This window comes from Phaenicophaeus curvirostris, chromosome 13 (assembly GCF_032191515.1).
Source record: "Phaenicophaeus curvirostris isolate KB17595 chromosome 13, BPBGC_Pcur_1.0, whole genome shotgun sequence".
Classification (NCBI taxonomy): domain Eukaryota; kingdom Metazoa; phylum Chordata; class Aves; order Cuculiformes; family Cuculidae; genus Phaenicophaeus; species Phaenicophaeus curvirostris.
The window spans coordinates 4840820-4861024 of NC_091404.1; the positions used below are offsets into that span (position 1 = coordinate 4840820).

At 41.7% G+C, this 20205-nt stretch overlaps 1 protein-coding gene across 3 annotated transcripts in view; it reads left to right on the forward strand.

Moving 5' to 3' along the window:
* Positions 1-251: 251 nt before the first annotated feature.
* The window catches only part of CHRDL1 (chordin like 1), a 38051-nt gene continuing 18097 nt past the window's right edge, over positions 252-20205 (forward strand). For all 3 annotated transcript variants that reach the window (XM_069867880.1, XM_069867882.1, XM_069867881.1), the window contains exons 1-3: positions 252-400; positions 2294-2406; positions 6600-6693. In XM_069867880.1, the coding sequence (XP_069723981.1) occupies positions 304-400; positions 2294-2406; positions 6600-6693 (304 nt within the window). In that variant the 5' untranslated portion in view covers positions 252-303. The remainder of the gene's footprint in view (positions 401-2293; positions 2407-6599; positions 6694-20205) is intronic.

The following is a 20205-nucleotide window of genomic DNA, read 5'->3' on the forward strand; positions in this document are numbered from 1 at the left end:
CTCTGCTTCGGAGTAAAATAAGGACTGTATTAGGAGTAAAAGTTTTCAGCTTTCATGAATGGGTGTGGCCATTTTCCAGAAATGAAATGACCTGAAGCCGAAGCTGTTTCCATGAAATGAAGATCCATGGTAAAGATAGATTTTTTTGGTTCTGGCAGTTTTGGATTCTGTGTGCTGGATGAAATCATGTCAGAGAATTTAAGTATCTTACAGGATTTTAGTTTAATTCATTTAATCTTTACTCTCCCAACAGCTCAACGTTCTCTACTTTGGAGGCTCCTTCTTTTCCATTTGTCCATAAAGATGAGAAAAAAGTGGATATTGGAAGACTTTCATTTTATTTTTTTTGGTGTGCTCTGTCTCCTTTTCATACATGGAGGTAAACTAGAACAAGTAAAACGTAAGTAGACTTTAAAGCTGTCGTGCTTACCCAAATTTGACAGTTTTCCTTCTCTTTGACAGACTTGTTTCAGAAAAGATCTTCAAATAAGAATGTCCTAAACTGTGGAATCATGTTCAAAACCTAACATTCTTCCTCTTTCTAATGCTGCATTGAGTAGAATCAGGTCCCACCCACATCTGGGGCAAGCTTTCCCAAAGCTGTACAGGTTTTGTTGCATCATAAAGAAAATAACACATCAATTGGAGAACCTGTTTTATTTCAAGTTTCTTGAATCAAGACAGTGCTTAATTCCAGTTTAGTGACCTCTGTAAACATCTGATGGATTATATCTGGCTTTTGTCCCATGTGTAAGACTATTGTGCTGAAGTTTTCAGCTAGTGTAAATCTCATCCAAGACTGTTCTGTTGTGTTCCAAAAACAACCTCGTACGAACTGGATTAGATACATCCTTTGAGAAAAGTAAGAGACTAAGCACTGTCAGAAACTTGTGAAGAACTGAAAAGAATACAAACAAAACAAAGGGAATATTTCTATAAAGCCTGTCATCCATGGGAGCTGTTAACGCATTTCAGAAAGCACGGCAAGGAGGAAGGGCTACCCAAATAAGTCCAAGAGTTACTGACTCTTACAGCCTTGTTACTGGCTCTCTGAATGCTCTCTCTACCTGTACAGTCTGGGTTTTGGCTGCCTTCTTGTGAAGGACAATGTCTGCCCTTTAGAAGTAGTTAATTTTTTCAGTCTCGGTATCAGCAGCTTTGTCTTCTAAGGAGGTACATTAAAAAAAAAGGAAAAAAACAACGCGAGAGTGAATTCATGTTCTCCACTGCACTTACTCACAAGAAAGCAATGTGCAGGTATTTCTGTTCAAAGAAAGCACAGTGTGAGAAATTATCAAACTCCACTTCAGCCGGCTGCTTTTTCCGATCCTGCATTTCATTTGTCATGCTTTTGTGTGAAGTGAAAGCAGATCTCTTCGCAGTTGCTACCAATAATCCCTACCTCTTGCTACCTTCTTTTAGCCCCATAAAAGTGAAGAATGTCCCTTGCTTGGATTATTACTTGGAAGACAGGTATTTTCTTTTATACCCTGCAGTATCATCTATACTGAGGGTGATGAATTAAGCTGAATTTAGACATCATTAAGATAAGAGGAAGGAATTGTCTCATGGAAACGTGTGAGAAACACCCTTTTCTTGAAGAGATTTGAGTTTGCAATGGGAAACCACAGTTTGACTGGGACAGAGAGGGCAGCAGTGTCTGATAGGTAGATAGCTATCTGCAAAACTGCACCTGCAAGATTGGAAGTGCTTAATGAACAGAAAGATCTTAAAATACTTATATATTATAAAATACTTATATATGCTGATGCATATGTAAGTCAGCACTAATTGTTCTGAACTACTAGAACAGCTTTTTAGTAGGTTGTTAAAATGTGGAGATACTGAACATGCAGTGTAAATGAAGTGCATTTATCTTTCTTTTGCAGTACCCTTGTCCAGAATCTCTCTGTTGTACAACCTGTGCTTTTCCTGAGTCAAGCCAACCGCTTTGGTTTTGCAGTGAAAAGATTTTGTTTCCTATAAATGTGTCTGAGCACTTGAGTACTTTAATTGTGTTAAACGGGATCTTAGCCTGTGTTTTTGCGGGTGAAAGGATAAACTCACCCTGTATGAAAGCCATTTTGTCAGCTGTTTCGGGGAGGCCATGACATTTATTCTGGTTTGGGAGGTTAGAAACAGCAGGACATGAAATTAAGGGCATTTCCATTGTGTGATTCTCCAGGAAAAGAAAAAAATGGTTTACAGAAAATACTGCACAACTTAAAACACTTGGTAAGCACAGAATGTGAACATTCATTCACAGCTCTTTCAATTCTTTGCTGTTTTGCAGATTCAGATACATACTGTGTGTTTCAAGATAAGAAATATCGTGTAGGAGAAAGATGGCATCCTTATCTAGAACCCTATGGCCTTGTCTACTGTGTTAATTGTCTTTGCTCAGAGGTAGGACTGCTGAGTTATTTATCCTACAACCTCTACTTGCTTAATTGCCTGGGATCCTTCCTGCTGTATTCACAATTTGACAAAGCCCAAACCTGTTTTCACTAGTGGGTCCTGATCACACTGCAGGAAATAAGAGGCAGGTGATCCCAGCAAAGGGGAAACATCAGGCTTGTAGTGTCTGGGTGAGGGACAATGGCTAAAAACTGGAGAGGGGCAGATTTAGACTAGATTGAAGGAAGAGTTTCTTCACAATAAGAGTGGGGAGGCCCTGGCCCAGGTTGCCCAGAGCAGTGGTGGCTGCCCCATCCCTGGAGGTGTTCAAGGCCAGGCTGGATGGGGCTTGGAGCCCCTAATCCAGTGGGAGGTGTCCCTGCCCATGGATGGGCTGAGATGGGCTTTAAGATGAACTGGATGGGCTTTAAGGTCCCTTCCAAGCCAAACCATTCTATTAACACAGAAGGCCAATACTGGCAAAAAATACTTGCATGGGATAGACAAACCAGCTTCTTGTCTGGATAGAAGCTTTGTCAGTGCTGAGCCTCACACCTTGAATAACTGGACCCCACCACCTAAATAAAATCCTTGCAGTTCCATCAATGTGGATGATTTTGCTGAACCTCAGTTTAGTGATGTTTTGATCTATGTACAGTGCCCACATCTTCCAAGCATTTCCACAGCCAAAGCATCTGCTGCCCTGAAGTGCTGAAGGAACAGGCTTGGGTATCACTGTCTGTAAAATGCTGTGAAAGAAGAACGAGAAAAACTGAGAAAAGGGTGTGGGAAATGAAGAGAATTGGTGGGCTGTGAAAGGCTGCCCTTGGTTGATGCCTTATACAAAGACACAGCAGTCATAGATCCCCTAAGTGTGTCATATACAGCTGGGGGATAGGAAAATTAGGGCAGAATATGTCCCTTGGAGTACCTTAAAATGACTAAACGATAAGGGATCTTAATCACTAACATATGAGACACTCTCAATGTTGAGTTTTGTCTGCTGTATTTAATGCAGAATAAAGTTTTCTTGGCTACCTTCTCCTCTGCAAGTGTAAAATATTGGGGCCTTGTGTAGCATTTGCTCTGAGGGATCTGCTGCTACAATTTAGTGCAGAGATGCACTGACAGGAGTCCCACAAGCCTGGCTCTATCTCAGATTTGTGCAGCAGAAGGCACCGGTAAGAGAAAAAGCAACGTGGAAGGAGGAAAAGTCCTCGGTTATAGCAAAAAGGAGTTTCCACTCGATTTTGCTGATCTATATACAAAGTTGAAAACTCCCTCAGAGCCTGTGCATGGTAAAACACTCATTAAATTGCTGGAAAGCTGTCTCAGATAGGGATGAAATTCACTGGGAACCCTAAAGATCTAGATACAAATCATTACTGAATGATTTTTAGGAAGATGTTAGAGTCTGGAGGGATGGGAAAGCACATGGTATGCTCCTCCAGAGGACAGCACTGCTGTGATCCAGACAAACCCAAGCACTGTGAGGCTCCAACAAATGGAATATATTTCATTTCTTTCCTACACACGTGGGCATGGAAGACCAGAGTGACAATTCAGGGTATCAAGGGTAGTAAAGAAGGAAACTGCTTGTGTTAATTCTTGGTACACGCAGCTCAGAAGTGGTTCCGGACTCACTTCCTTGCATGCTCTGTTTTACCTTTGTTGTGCTGTGAGGGTGCAGAATGTAATTAGGGGTTATTTCAGCAGTGAGGATGCTAAGGGATCTCTGGGATGTTACTCTTGTTGCCTGGAAGGAAGGCTCCAAACAACAGCTGAAGCACCCAGACATTGATTTGAGCTTTGCCGTGGCCAAAAGAAATGCCCTCACAACACTGACCTACAGTAAAAGCTCCAGATCAGGAAACTCTCAATAATTTATAATTTTAACAAAATTAAGGCTAGATAAAGCATTAGAAAACATATAGAAAGCATAGACCATAAACGAAATATTACAGCGTAAAAAAATGAAACTCAAGTGTGCTACAGGCAGCAAGTAAGAGAGACCTAAGTGCAGCTCACCTGTGATTCCCTGGCAGTCAATCAGTTAGGGAAAGGATATCTACAGAGTGTGAAGCAGCAACCTATTCCTACAGTGCAGAGAAAAGCATAAGAATCCGCAGGGGTCTTCATCACCAGTGTGACCAGAATTTCTTTGCTGGCCTCACACATCATGATGCATGTGGTCTCTGCACAGAGCAAGTCCTATCAGCCAGGCACCAGACCGAGACCCTGGCTCCATCTCTTAACGAGTCTGTCCATCCACACACCCCACAGCGCACACTGCTGATGTTTAAGAAAAAGGCGAGACAAATTAACTGACTAAACAGAGGCCAAATTATTCAGCCTGGTATTTTTCTTAATAAAAAAAGCCTTCCTGGTTTTGTGTGTATGTAGTATTGTATTTTTACAAGTTATAATTTACATAGTCAAACCAGAATAAACCTAAACATAATTCAGTGTTCTGGCCCCGTTCCCCCTTTCTTTTACAATCCCTCTCCCCCCTCAGGACACAGTGGAGACTGTTGATTGTTACTATCAGGTAAATTGGGCCGCTCGCAATTTGTCAGATCATTACTTTCTGAAATACAGCAGCTTTTTGCTTGTGTTCATAGTCAGATCTGCAGATTTCAGGGGCTAAAATGAAAGCTCTCCGCGCTTAGCACTGACAGCACAGCTCGGGAAAAGCGACGCATTTCTACTCATTGGGGATCTGATGCTGAAATGCTCACCGTGGCCCTGACTCAGAGGAGTTTATGTCCTACTTAGCAGGGCTTGGTCTCCCAAATACCACTGTGAATCTAAGAGTAAGATCAGTCTTACCAAGCACGGGATCAGTTCAAACAGTGCAGTCGGTGGGGTACTGCGGGCAGCACGGGGGAGCGAAATAGGCCTGCAGAATTTTTATCACAGCTGATCATGCACAGAGAGTAAACATTCACCTCAGGAAATTTCACAGGACTAATAATTAAAAAGGGAGTGAGGCCATGGAACAGGTCAAGTTAGCCACAGGGAGCCAGGCCAGCAGGCAGTGCCAGCCTTTTGTCTCCAGTTGTGGTTTACAGGCTCTCACAGGACGGTCTGCGGGGCAAGGAGCTGTGTGGACCAGTGATAGTCCCTATCCTGCGAACAGTCGCCAGCCTAAAATGTGCTCCTCCCCTATAAAATTCGTATATTTAATTTCAGTTATCATTGGAAACAGATGGTGATATCATTTTTAGTGTCTCTTTCCAAAGCAGATGCTCAGATGTAGTTTGTGGGTCGTAATGATCTAACAGTATGATTCCAGTCTGTGGTCTGCAGATATTTAGGAGTCAATGGATTATTTTGAAAGAGATAGCTAGAAAAGGCTATAAATATGCTATTTAAGGAAGTCTGCTCCTCCACTGGAAACATTTCAGTGCTCCACAAGGCATATGAAAACAAAGTGGGTTTATTCCTGACACCACCTAAAACTACAGTCACGGCATAGTATCAGTGTTCATGCTGGAATATCTTTCTTGCTATAAACATGAGCAACTCGGAGCTAAATTAGGAGGATGAATTATAGATGGGGAAATGGGAATTTGAAATGGATAGTCTTTTCTGGTTACAGACACTGGAGAATGAAAATTCCCTGTGTTTTAATTATAAATCAAGCTTAGATGTGGTCAAAAAGAATATTATGCTAATGACATGAATAATGAACACTATTCCCAAGACTTGCTTGTATTTCTTAGAAAAATGGCTACTTACCAACTGATGTTTTTTGTCTACTGAGGAACCCATAAAATGAAAACAAAAGACTCTCCACAGTTTTCAGGAACAATTACAGACGCTATTGTCTCTTGCGGTCTCAAACTAAATCTCAGTAGGGGATATCTCAGAGACCTACCATTCATTATCTGTGTCTTAGCTTTGGAAACACAATTCCTAAGCATAATATACTTAAAAGAAAAATATAGATGAAGATTGTTATAATCTATCTTTAGGTACTTCCTTCGATTTTAAAGTTTGTGTGGATTTCTGCTGCATTCTGACCTCCAGCATGAATTCAAAGGCAGTGAAAGTAGTCTGGGCTTACCCTGGTGTGAGTGAAATCAGGATGTTGTAAAAAGGCGGTTCTTTTTAAAATATCTAGATGCAGAACAGAGAACATGGAAACTGATAAGATAGCCCATGTCATTAAAGTATTGTATTATGTATTCCACCTGCAGAATGGAAATGTACTGTGCAGCAGAATAAGATGCCCAAGTCTACACTGTCCTTCCCCTGTGCATGTGCCACAGCTGTGCTGCCCGCGATGCCCAGGTAATTGCTATTAATGACACAAAGTCCTTTCTGAAGTAGTTACTTAATATGCTGAGTAGCAGGAAAATGAAATGTCTGTGCTGGAAAACATCTGTGAAGTAAACACCATTCTCTATCCATTTAGGTCATGAGAGGCTTGTCCTACAGTAAGTTACAGTATTCCCTATGGTGTTTTAATTTTAGGAAATCAGAAGTATAGATTTGGGAAGGAATCAGGTAAGCTACCAAGTCTAGTCTCCTACAATCCAGGCAGCAGGTAGCAGAAGTTTCATTGATGGGGTCCACGGACTATCTGCCCCCCATTCCTTCCACTATCTCAAATCCCATCACCACAAAACTCCATCCCACAAACTTCCCTGGCTTTTGCTTTTGGTGCTTTCCAGAGCAGGCTAAAATGCGTGGTTATTTGCAACGGTTCTCTGTTAACAATCAATTCAAAATTGATGTGACAAATGCACATTTGTACAGTATCGCTGTACAACCAGTCTGGTAACATTTGCCTTTCACATCTCAAATCCAGCCATAGCTTCATAATTAGTAGAGACTGTTGTAAATCATAGAAGCAGTGCTGTACAAGTTTATGGCTATATAAATCCAATTGGATACTGTATAGTAAATTCCTCCAGACTGTACATTTATTATATGCTCATTATTAAGAGCCACTGTATGAAAGAGACTAAGCAGGATCTTTCACGAGGCTGTTACAGCATTCCCGACATGGCCTAATGGCTGGTAGATTTGACTGGAGCTTTTCCCTAAATGTCTGTCTTAGTGGCACCCCTCATTTCCACTTATAAAAGAGTATTCATGCAGCATCACAGAAAGGGGTTTTATTTGACTTTCTCCAGAGAGTTTCATTGTCTGAGGAAAACAGCTGTTCCCCGACCAAAACCTGAGAGCAGGAGCAGTACGCAGTGGTGGAGGGATGTGAGTGCACAAGTCAGTCTGATGTTCATTGAACTTACTGGAGAATAAATGGCACCCGCCCATCAATTTTTGGTAGGATTCATCTGTCCTGCCAATTATATACATCTGTCTGTCAGATGTGTATGTTAATATCTGATCTAGGTATCTAGAATCCTTTGTAAAACAGTGATGAGGGAGAAGCATTTCAAGTGTGTAACTCATCTGATGCCACTCTTGTGTCCTGGGATGAGAGTCATCCCATTAAACTTTAGATTTAAGACTTTGGCTTGTACTTGATGGTAGAGTCTTATCTATGGATGGTCTAGTACCCAGGAAAGACATTTTGTTAGGCAGTGTGCTTTATTTGACCAACTACTGCTGTTAGTGGTGAGATGCTGGGAACATGAACCACTTTCTCCGATTTCAGATCAAAAGAAGGATTGTTGTGCCAGTCTGCCCCAAATCTGGTCCTTTTTTCCAGTTAATCTAAACTTCATTTGGCAAGGGAATCACCTAGATACCCTTTATAGCTGTTGCAAACATGCTGTCCCCAAAGGGTGATTCATCCTGTCACCCAGAACAAGAAGAATTTTTCCCTGGAGATGCCCGTCTCTCGCCACTGATTATTGAGGGAGCACAGGCAAATAGCTTAGGCTAGAAGCTTACTTTTTTGACATCTTAAGTTAAATCACAGAAATCCTGCTTTCAGTATGTAATTGGCATTGGGGGTCAGGAACTTTTTCTTTTTTTTCCCAGTATCTCTGTACAGCATTTACTATTGAAACCTAAATGCTTTAGACGGACTGTTTTTGCTTCAAGTTCTCTTTGCCAGTGAGCTGTTTGGCTTTTTTCTGTTCATGAGGCTGTAAGTGCTGTGATACCTGTCAAGATTTTAGAACATTCTACAATGACCTAGTAAGGACCACTGTAAACTCTCAAGATCTTACCAAATTAAGTTCTTGCTGTTCACAGTCTTCAGCTAGAATTTTGTACTGGGTGTTTAAACTGATAAATTCAGGAAACTATCAGAATGAGCCTTTCCTGAATTGTGATCCATTATCTTCTCTGAACTGCTCCTAGACCTTGTCTATAGTTTTATCTTACATATGGTGGTGCATTAAGTTGCTTGCTGGGTAGCATCTCATTAAAAATGAGAGTTCCACTAAGTTTATTTTTTCTCTCATTGAATCTGTAACTCAGAGAGATCTGCACCAATGTTAGGCTAAAGAGGACCAGGAATCTCCTGTGATTTCAGGGGTTATTTGCATTCTGCTTTCCACAGTGATTATACAGATCATATTTGGTGCTCTGTCTTCAATGGCAATGTTTATGCCTGATCTGAATAGGAATCTCAAGCATTCTTGCACATCTTATGCCAGCTTTTCATTCCTGTGTGTCTGGCAGATAATGTCTTTTGTGTAGCATCCCATGACAAGCAGGAAATTCACTTCTCTGCTTCCTCTGGTTATTTTTAATGGAACGTGCCAGGGCTCTGGCCATTAGCCACCCATCCGAATTGCTCTCATAAATGCTTATTATATTCTGTCACGTGGGCTTCCCCTCTGTTTCTCAAGCTGCATTTCAGAAATGAGTAGTGCTAGTCATGGTAACTTTGGGCTCTTCCTCCTGCCTTTCTGCAACTGCCCAAATAACTGCCTCCTTATTTAGGGAAGCAGAGGTAATGCCAGGAGGCAGCAACTTTCATTGGAAACTGAACTTCATAACTACCTAAGTGGAGGAGCTGCTGAAGGGATTCCTTTGAGAAAAGTTGGCACTGCTCTCCCCTTGGAATTAATGTCTCCTGCATCCATAGTGACACTGGACTCGCTGACACAAAGAGATGCAGTGTTTGTGTCTTGCCTCCCTGGCACCAGTCACCATGAATCTTAAGTAGTTGTCAGACACATGTTATGAAGCATCTTCTACTTTTCACCAGTGGTTCAATCCTACCAGTTTCTACCACAGATTCACTGCTAACTTTCTTTTTTAAAAAATCTATTTTATCTTGTGTCTTCTGCAGAACTGGATATTCTTCCCTTTGGCAGCTCTGAAAAATAATTCACTATCTGGATTAGGTCCTTATCATGACATATATGTAGCCAAAACACTAAGTTCACATTCGGTGGCTCTTTTTTCACTTTAGAGACCCAAGAGCTATCACATACTTCCAAACTTGAACTCCATCCTTCTGCCTCAGGTTGCTCCAGGCATTGTCAGAGGACAGTTGATTTACAGAGCTAGGGAGAGAATTCTCCATCATCCTTAGAGCTGAATTGGCTCTTGAGCTAGAGTAGCCTTCAGACCTCTTGCCTCCTGTCATGAAAATAAACTTCATGTCCAAGTTCCTCAAGCATTTAGCTGCAGCTATCTTTTATGGCACTACTATGGGCAGTGCCTTAAGAAATGGAGCATTTAATCTAGATTGTATCATTTCTACATGGAATGATTGTGAATCAAATCATTTAGAGTCTAGTTAGAGACCTGAAATTTTTGAGTACTGGAATATGTAAATCTAAGATGGAGGAAGCTTACATAGAAGTGAAAATGCAGAATTACAGGATTTAGAAAGGGTTTCCATATTCCACTTGCTGGTTTGATTTCTCAGTAGATAAGGCTCCATGCTAATATGTGAATCAGCCCATCTGGCTCTAGTATTTTTTTGAGCTTGCTGCCCTGACTAAACACACTGGTTTCCAAGAATGTTCGTGATTAGTAACACATTTAAGTTCAAGCTCTTTTGGTACCGTGTTTTCTCTGTATCAAATTCACTTTCTGTGATGAAAATTTTGTTGAAATAGCAACAAAATGCCAACTGGTACCTATATACATAGCTGGACTAAATACAAAAGTGGAGTAGATCAGGTATTTCACTACAGTGGTCTGAGAACAATACCTAAAAATAAATGAGGCTATGTCTGCACAGTAGACTGCAGCGTGACTTAGTAATATCTGTATCTTAGAATTCACTCTTTTAGATCCTGGAAGCAGCCGAGTTAGAACAGTGCAGAACTTGCTGCACTGCAAAACTCACTTAAGAAGCAGAAAAACACACCTGCAGTAAGCTCAGTGCTATCTTTACTCAATTCCTTCCAGTAACTGAGTTAATTCAGGTAAAACACTGCTCGCTGTAGTGTAGATGTTCTTAAAGACTCAGCCTTGCAAGATGCTATCAGGTCAACTACCTGTAGATGTGATACATATCATATCTACAAATATAGGAGCATATGTATATAATAGAATAATATATAATATAATGCATTTTGCACTGTATTACAATGAAAATCTTCAAGCTGGTCAGCTGGAATGCTCTGGTTGAATGGTTTTCTGCTGCAGAATGCACACACAATAAACCATTTGGTGAAGAGGAGTTGGGTTCTACCCAGCTCATGCACCAGAGCTCCCAGGCTCTCAGTTCCAGTCTTCTCACCCTTCCACTCAGAAAAACCTAATCTATTTCACAAATATTGGTGGAATGGAGGAAGGTATATTGTGCCCAACTCTTCCATTCTCTATACAGTTCTTCTTGCTCCTGCCTACACTCCTCATATCACTGAGAGACTCATGGCCCAGATCCCACTGAAGTTACAAGGAGTTTTAATTGCCTTAAACACATGGGTGTGAGGCCTGAGTGGGAAAGAGGAAAAAACATAAGAATATGGTAATACTAAGAGATATTCAGGTGGTTTATTACTGAGCAGGTACTGTTTTCCACCTGTTAGTAAACGAACGGATGTTATCTCCCGTACAAACTGTATCTGTTGACTGATGCTACACTTCTGAAATTAACGTCAGAAACACTTCATATCCTCAATTCCAGACTGAAAACAGATTTTCATAGTGATACTCAGGATCAAGAGATTCTATGAGTAACCTGGCAAGGGGGATCCAGTGGGAGGCGTCCCTGCCCATGGCAGGGGCTTGGAACTGGATGGGCTTTGAGGTCCCTTCCAACCTGAACTATTCTATGATTCTATGATTCTGTGATTCTGTGATTCTATGATTCTATGATAAAAGCAGGTACTATAGAATTAAAGAGCTGTGCTTGTTTATGGTTAATTCACATATACAAGCAAGGTGGACATTCGTATCTGGAATATGAAAGAGTCACAGAATGTTACACAGCGCCAGGGAGTAGTGAGATGCTCTGTGTTTTATATAGTCCCAGCAATGGATCACTGTCAGATAGGTCAGATAAATTATTTATTTGGAAGTAAATTTGATATGGAAATAAATTCGATTTGGAACTATAATGATACAGGCATTCTTATCTATTTTTTTCCTATTGACGTCCTATCAGATAATTCAGTTTGTTTTGTCATCTGCCTTTGCTGCTAGCCTCATAAGGAACATCTGCTATCACGGCCAGATTGAGGTTATCACTTGTTTCCATTCTGCTTTGTTGACCATAAAAATTCAAACAACATATCTGTAAACAATCATCCAAAATGCACTGAAAATTATGTATCTTCCCACATGGATGATAGAATCAGAATTTCCATTCTTTGGTTTGACATGATAGGATAGGCTGTGCGGGATTTTTCCAAGCTAACTTCCAAAAGCTTCCAAGGTGCTTCAAAGAGGATTCAAAATGCACTAAAGCTTCACTCAGTTTGTCTCTTTAGCTGGGAGAGTGATTTGTAGATTGATGTAATAGTTCAATCTCAGAGCAGAAATTAAACTGGAGCAACCTAGAAAGTGTTTTATGACTCCTTCAGAGTTTTGCTGGGCAATTTTTTATGCCACTATAAAAGAAAACACAGGAAATTAAGCTCCAGAAAATATATTAAAATAACGTGAAGAGCTTGACTTTAGCCCTAGAAGGCTAAAAAACAATGAACAGCTTTTTGAATGTTTAAACTGAAACTATAGCTTTGCCTCGATTCTGCATGACAGTTCATACTGTCTAGATAAGGTGCTACTAGTTCCTTCAAGCAATGAGTTTCATATATATTCTACCACCTGACCATATTAAAGACTGGTTGTTGTGATTAACTCTGAATTACCTTGGAGTTTTTAGAGCTTAACCTGGTCCTTGAAGTTTTTTTAATGTAAAGCATTTTGTGGCTTAATTCCTTTGACACCTGCACCTCTGAGAGGCACATATGGATTTTGTTTAGAACTTGTGTTTGCAGTTTTTGGATAGTGCATGACTTTTCAATCCAAATTTATTGTCAGCCTCAGCCACTGCTTTAAAAACAATGTTGTCACACTATTTTTGTTGTTTTTTAAAGGGACCTTCACACATCATCTGTGTTTCTTTAAGTCATAAATTTAAACTAAATTGGATTGTGATGCATGACTGAGGGAAAAGGCTAAACGCAGATGGGCTGAGGGTTGATCCACAGTCTACTGCAGTCAATCAACAGATCTCTATTAGCTTTGATAGTTTTTGGACTAAGTCTTCTATGAAAACAGATGCAGTTATTGACTGTGTTGTAGTCCCCTCTCTAGAAATGCTGAGGAGCTTGGTGGAAATACGAGGCAGAAGATGAAAGAGGAAACTGCCTTTGCGCTGTACCACACAGAGTAGGTGTTTGGGCCAGGTTCCAAATCTATTTAGTTCAATGGACTTCAGATCAGACCTTGAGGTGACACATTCATGAAGAATGGAAACAAAAGTAGAGGAAAGCAATTAAGCCAAGGAATTTTTAATAGCAAACAAATCCATTTGTTCTCTTATTCTGTGCTATAATCCCCATGGGACCTGGCCACAAAGGTTATTTAAGATAATGCTAGGTGATCTCTAGAAGATAACCTTGTGCTGAAACATAGACTCATAGAATAGTTTGGGTTGGAAGCAACCTTAAAGATCATCCAGTTCCAACCCCCCTGCCATGGGCAGGGACATCCCACAGCGTAATAGGTTTTCTCTGTTTGAGGTTCCTGTATTCTCATGAGACAATGAATCAGGTTTTAGTTCTGGTGATGAAGTAGCTCTAGAATATTTGTGTTTTACACTTCTTGACGCACTAGTGGTAAAAACATTGACCCTTTGAGCATCTGGTGGGTTTGACCTTGCAACAACCAGTTTGCAATAGCAGTTTGTCCCACCATGTGCAGATGGCACTCGGGTCTCAGTGCAGTTGTCCAGCCCTGAAGCTGCACTAGGAGCAGGTCAGGAGTATGTAGGAACTGAGTTGGTGGCACTGACAGGTTTCCTGCCTTTCTGAGGCAGATGGATGCAAGAAGCCTCCACAGATACTGAGGGAAGCTTGGTAAATTCCTGGAAAATGCAGCAGAGCATGCGTTATCCCAGGTGACCGTGAGCTTTGTGTTCCACAGTGTCCCTTGCTGCCTATAATGCAGAGATTCCCTGTCTTTGCTGTTTTCTTGATCCCCTTTGCATTTGGCCTCTCTCACCAAGCAGCCCCAGCATAGCACACGCATGGTGGGGAGGTGAAAACGTGGTCACAGAACAGCTCCTGCACTGACGGTCTCTGTAGGGAAGTGAACCATGGTGGCAGAATGAGGAATGCACCTTTGCACTGGCCCTTCTGATACAAAATAATTGGAACATAAGCTTTAATTGGATCTCTGGGTACAAAGCAAACCTGCTGCTGTCACTGTACCTTAGTGTCACTGGAACTGCAGGGCAATAGGCAAGTGCTCTGTGTTATATAAAAGCAGTGCTATTTGTGCCTGAAATGCACTGCATAAACACAGAATAATATTATTTATGTGATCTTTTTTCCCCATATAAACATGAGGAGTTTTTAAAGGTTATTTAAAAAAATACTGTCTGGTCTGAACCCATAGTGTCAGGGTTAGTTCAATCAACAGAGATGTTCCAGATTGATTCAGCGTAACTATGATCAAAATCTCACTGTCACTTTACTAACAAGCTGCATAATCTCTTTCTGCTGGATGCTTCTCTCACCTCTTCAAGGCTTAGGCTGCTCTGTTTTGAATTTGTAAGGATCAGATTATCAACACGTATTTATTCCTCCATTCCAAATACGTGTCTCATACTGAATAGCTGTTCCTTATATATAATAACCATATTCCACTGGTTTATGTGTAGTAGAGGGAAGAGCCTAATGTAGAAGATTTCTGCCTGGAGGCAGGCTTCTTTATCTTTTACTTGGAATGTTGTTAGCACTTGGGTTTTTCCAGGACTGGGAAGAGCTTTGGCTGAACCCCTTGGAACATAGACACCAAGGCAGCAGGGGTCAAAGGACTCATTACTCCTTTTCAGAGCTCTGATTCCTTAGGTGAAAGAAAGCTAGTTCAGATATGGTTAATCAGAGCAGCTCCAGGACCGCTCACATCTATACGCCCTTATCTAGCTGTCAAAACAGCTGTTCCAGCAACAGGAAGAGGCACATCTAGTTTTAAAGCTGGACATGAGGTCCCCTTGCAAAGCAAATTTCAAAGTGCTTAGAGTTACTTGCTTTGTGTTTCTCTCCTGTACATCACGATGACACAAGATTCAAACCTGTTCCAACCGTCTGTGCAATCAAACTAACTGTGAGAGCAAACTGCAGTCACTCACTTGCGCCTTCTTCAGTAAAGATCACAGAATCATAGAATGGTTTGGGTCAGAAAGGACCTTAATGCCCATCAAGTTCCAACCCCGCTGCCATGGGCAGGGACACCTCCCACTGGATCAAGGGGCTCTGAGCACCATCCAACCTGGCCTTGAACACCTCCAGGGATGGGGCAGCCACCACTGCTCTGGGCAACCTGGGCCAGGGCCTCCCCACCCTCACATGGAAACATTTCTTCCCAATATCACATCTAAATTTCCCCTCTTTCGGCTTAAAATCGTTCCCTCTCATCCTGACCCTGCACTCCTTGATAATAAGCTCCTCCCCAGCTTTGCTGAAAGGCTGCTGCAAGGTCTCCCTGACTTGCCAGCCTGAAGTCTGTATCTTGCAGTCAGCAGGAGCTGCAAAGGCGCTTTAAGCTCTTAGGTGTTGTGTACAAGCCCTTGGTAACACAGAAACAGAAGTGATGCGAGTTAGCCGGCAGCAAACATGCACAACTACAAAGAGTCCAAACCCACTGCCACCCAGTGTGATACTCACAGCTCCCTTGCTGTTGCTGCCCCCATGTACCAGCGACACGGGGCGTCACTAGTGTACACCACTCAGGGTGAACCTTTCCATTTGTCAGGACCTTCCTTTTAGTTTAGTTTCTCCTGCAGGAGGTGCAAAAGCATTACCTGCTGAAGGGAAACGTTTTGAACCAAAGCACAGCTCATGCGCTTTGAATTAATTTTCAATATTACTGCCGCAAAACTGAAATGAAAATGTTACACCATGTTTATGTAAGAGTCCTAGTCTCCTGAGTCATTCACGGAGTAGCACTGCCGTCCAGAAGTCATTCTCTGGCTTTGCTGGGACCCATTTGAAGGAAATGGACACTGTGGTGTAAAAGGTGCTGCTAATCACATGCATGATGGGACCTTAGCGGATATAGTTACTCTTAAAGCTACCAGGAATTAAAAAAATAAAGATGCACGAGTTAGCCCGCTGTCGTGGGCATTTGGCAAAATAGAAGAACTGTTTGTCCTGCTGCTTTCAGATAAAAGCTGAAAGTTGGAGTGGGAGGCCCAGTTCCTACAGTGCGTGTGTGGGGCTCAGGGCAGGGCTGTTGCTGAGTGCCCATACTCAGGGTAGCTAATTTGGGGCAGTCTGGTGCTGCAGACAAACACAATGTGAATTCCCTCCCGAGACAGAGTCACAGCTCCTGCGGGTGACAGCATGTTGCATGTTGAAAACACGTTTCAGTGGTAGAGGAGAAAACAGTGGGTTCTACATTATGGAATTTGGCAACTGCCATATGCATTCTGGGAGCAGCTGAGGGAAACTAGAGAGGTGACAAGGTGCATAACAAAAAGGAACTTCCGACATCTTATTTGCAACTCTCTCCTCCCTGCATTTTATGCTTCCAGATCCTAGCATGAATTGCAGTCAGTGTGAGTTCATGTTTTATTCTACATTGCTGCCTGGAATTTTTTTCAGCCCACTTTGTAAATTGCAAGTCCACCTGCAGGTTTTTATCCAGAAATGTTATTTTCTGCACATGAGTAAGTTATCCCATTATTGTTATTCCAGACTACTTCAGTCAGTAACCGGGGCCTCCTAGAATTAATCCTTCACAGCGGAACCTGAAGCCCATGTGTTACCCTTTAACATTGCTATGAGAAACACCAGTCAAAAAGACTCAATAGCAAGAATCATCCCTGTATCTCTCTACTGACTTATGCGTAAGTTACGCTAGAGAATGATTTTGTTTGTAGGGAAGAGACCTGGACTCCATGAAGGAGGAGAATTATCAATGTTATTTTAGCAAGGAGACCCTGCGCTGTGTGCAACTCCCACCCAAGCAAAGAGTTTTTCAAAAATAGATGTCACATTATCAAAGAGCTGCCCACACGTGTTGGACAGCGTGTGTACCTCAGCTGATTCAGGTTTCATACAATTTTCAATAAGCAAAACAGGGAGAAATACTCTTGTATTCCACTCATGTTCCCCTTTGGCATTAGAAACGATCATGGTCTACATATTTCCAAGAACTGTTTTTTTTATTTTTACCTTCATAATTGCTCTTTATGCCAATTTTAAATGTCAAGGCAAGCACTATGGCCTCACATGATGTTCTGTTAGAATTTGGGGTGACCATGTTAGCTGGTATCCAGAGACAGTTTTGTGTGTTATGATACAGCCTAGAGAGCTTTGAAGTACCTGTTGCAACTAAACTGATGCTCCCGATTGTGTTCAGCAAGTAGCAAAACGCACTGGGAACACAAGTGACTACACAGGAGAGGTGTCAATGCAAACAGTTGTCCCAGAGTTATAGCAAATTACAATGGCTTGGCTAGGGAATAGTGTTCTAAAAATGCTCTTGGTCTGTACATGCTTATGCTTCGTGTCAATTCAGAAAACATGTTTCATAAAAATCCTCTCTGGATTCAAATTCCTAATCTGTCATCCGTCTACTTACAAAAAAAACAGAGCAACTGTCTGCGGAACAGTTCCCAGGACGGGAAGTTTCTTAAGGCATTAGACCTCATGATTAATTTCATATTATTTAGCACTTGATTGTTTTTATAAGGGTGGTTAATAAAACAAACTGCAAAACCCAAGCCAGGCTGAGTGCCTAGAGTTTCTGCTGGATGTTAAAAGTCCATCTTTTTCAGTAAACAACACTAGGTGATTCTGAATGTTGCAGTTTAAAGATAGTTTCTAAGTCAGCAAGCCAAGAGTCTGTAGGATTTCTCAAAAATGATCTTTGCCAGATGTTCTGATACTAAAATAAGCAGTGGTGAGAGTGTTAAGTGATAACAAGAACGGCCAGAATATTGTACAAGAAAGTATCTCACAGAGATTCATTGAAACCCCGTGGACCCCTACTGAGATGCTGTGAAGGGTCCCAGCAGATCCTGCTGAGAGGTACAGAGCAGCACGAACTGTGCCTACACACCTTCCCTGTCTCATCAGTACCGCTTGGGTTGGACACTTGGTTGCCGCTTCAACTTCTTACTGGTTGCAGATCAGTAAAACTCAGCACAATGACTTTTGGAAAGACAAGATGCCTGGTTTCATTGTCCATAACGGTGAAGGCCACCCAGAAGCAACTGATTTTCTTGTCTGGAAGGTCAGATGGCACATCATAAATACTTTACTGATTATTGTGCCGTAACTGTACTGATTCCGAGGTCATTTTGCCAGTCCTAAAATTGTTTGTTGGCAATTGTACCTATACCTCCTGACTTTATCTAGAAGGTTCCAAATTGAAAACTTAATTGCCTGCAGTAAGGCCTGGATCCCAAAGCCCTTCCTCAAGTAAGTCACCCTACAGTAATGTTTCCTAAAAGGTGAGTTTGCATGTGGCCTATTACTGCATTTCACTCTCTGCACACAAACACTTCTGCAGAAGTTCCCACTGTTTCACACACCAGGCACTGCCCATGGAATTTCTCTAAGCTGTTCAAGGGATTAGTTGCAGACAACTGATGCTCTTCTGCTCCATATCCAAGTAAGGCTAAAGCATCTCAGGACCAAGCTTGTATAACAATCCAGAAAGGAATAGTTGTAAACAGAAAAATCTAAAACGTGGTGTTTCCAAAACTCACTGTGATCCACGTGACACAGCATCTGTTTCTCCCAGGGGACTAAAAGGTTGCAGAAGTCAGGAAGCCCTGGTCTGTGTACACAGCATGGCTGCCCTCAAATCTTGGCCCTTGGAAACCTCAAGTCAAGGGCAGACCACCACAACACAAGCAGGCTTCTAAAAAAAAATCTGTGATTGGAGTAACTCCACTTAACCAGAAAACGTCCATAAATTGTCTATGGTTTATCATGTTCATATCTCATTCTGTTTCGCGAGACTATCAGGAAAGCATTAGGGCTGCATTTCACACTAGTTTAGCATCCCTTCATGGCCAACTTTGTGCCATATATTTTCTTCACATGCCCTGTCAAATGGCCAATAGTTCATGGAATACCTGAACCACACCTACAAGCAGCTCTAGCTCATAGGGAAGTTTTATATCCAGCAGTACTACAGATCTAAATTGATACAAATCTTGTTTTCCTCCTAGTACAGCATCCATCCCAAACATAATCTTAAAAAGCAGTGAGGCTGAGGGGAGACCTCATTGCTCTCTATAACTACCTGAAAGGAGGTTGTAGAGAGGAGGGAGCTGGCCTCTTCTCCCAAGTGACGGGGGACAGGACGAGAGGGAATGGCCTCAAGCTCCACCAGGGGAGATTTAAGCTGGACATTAGGAAAAAATTCTTCACAGAAAGGGTCATTGGGCACTGGAACAGGCTGCCCAGGGAGGGGGTTGAGTCACCTTCCCTGGAGGGGTTTAAGGGATGGGTGGACGAGGTGCTAAGGGGCATGGTTTAGTGTTTGATAGGAATGGTTGGACTGGATGATCCGGTGGGTCTCTTCCAACCTGGTTATTCTATGATTCTATGATTCTAAGTAAGCACCCAGGCTGACTTCTGAAGGAAACATTTCTATAGGCTTCATTGAAGCCAGGATTTACCTTATGTTCATAGTGTGCCAGTGAAAAACAGCCAAGGTAGACAACAGAAGCTGGACAGAGTCCTGTATTTGGAAGAGAGGAATGCTTGGATATAGGAATTCAGGCATAGTCATCTTTTTGATCAATGCTATTACATCTTAACCCTATGCATTTCATATTGCTTCCACTGACAGGCTATGAATGCCAGAAAGAAAAGCTCAGACTGAACCCAGTTAATTAAAAGGATTCACACAGATGGTTTGCCTGGTACTTTACCCAGGCAGCTAATTAAAGCAATGTTAGTCAGCACCATTAAAATGCCAGACAAAGCTTTGGGAACAATCCTGATTAGGAAGCAAGGTTTACACATAGAGCTTTGATCAATGCAGTATATTTGTAGTTAATTAATCTAATTCTAACATATCTTAACTAAGGCACAGAATAATGCATGCTGATATCAATATTAATTTTTCAGAGTTCAAACCTGGTGCTTATTAAAACAAACCACAATGACTCTGATTTCACATTCTACAGGAGAATATGATACCATGAGGGAGTCTGAACTCTAATTAGCCAGGATTTAAAGAGCACTAGAAAAGAAACCAAGGCAGCCCCTAGTTGTAGAA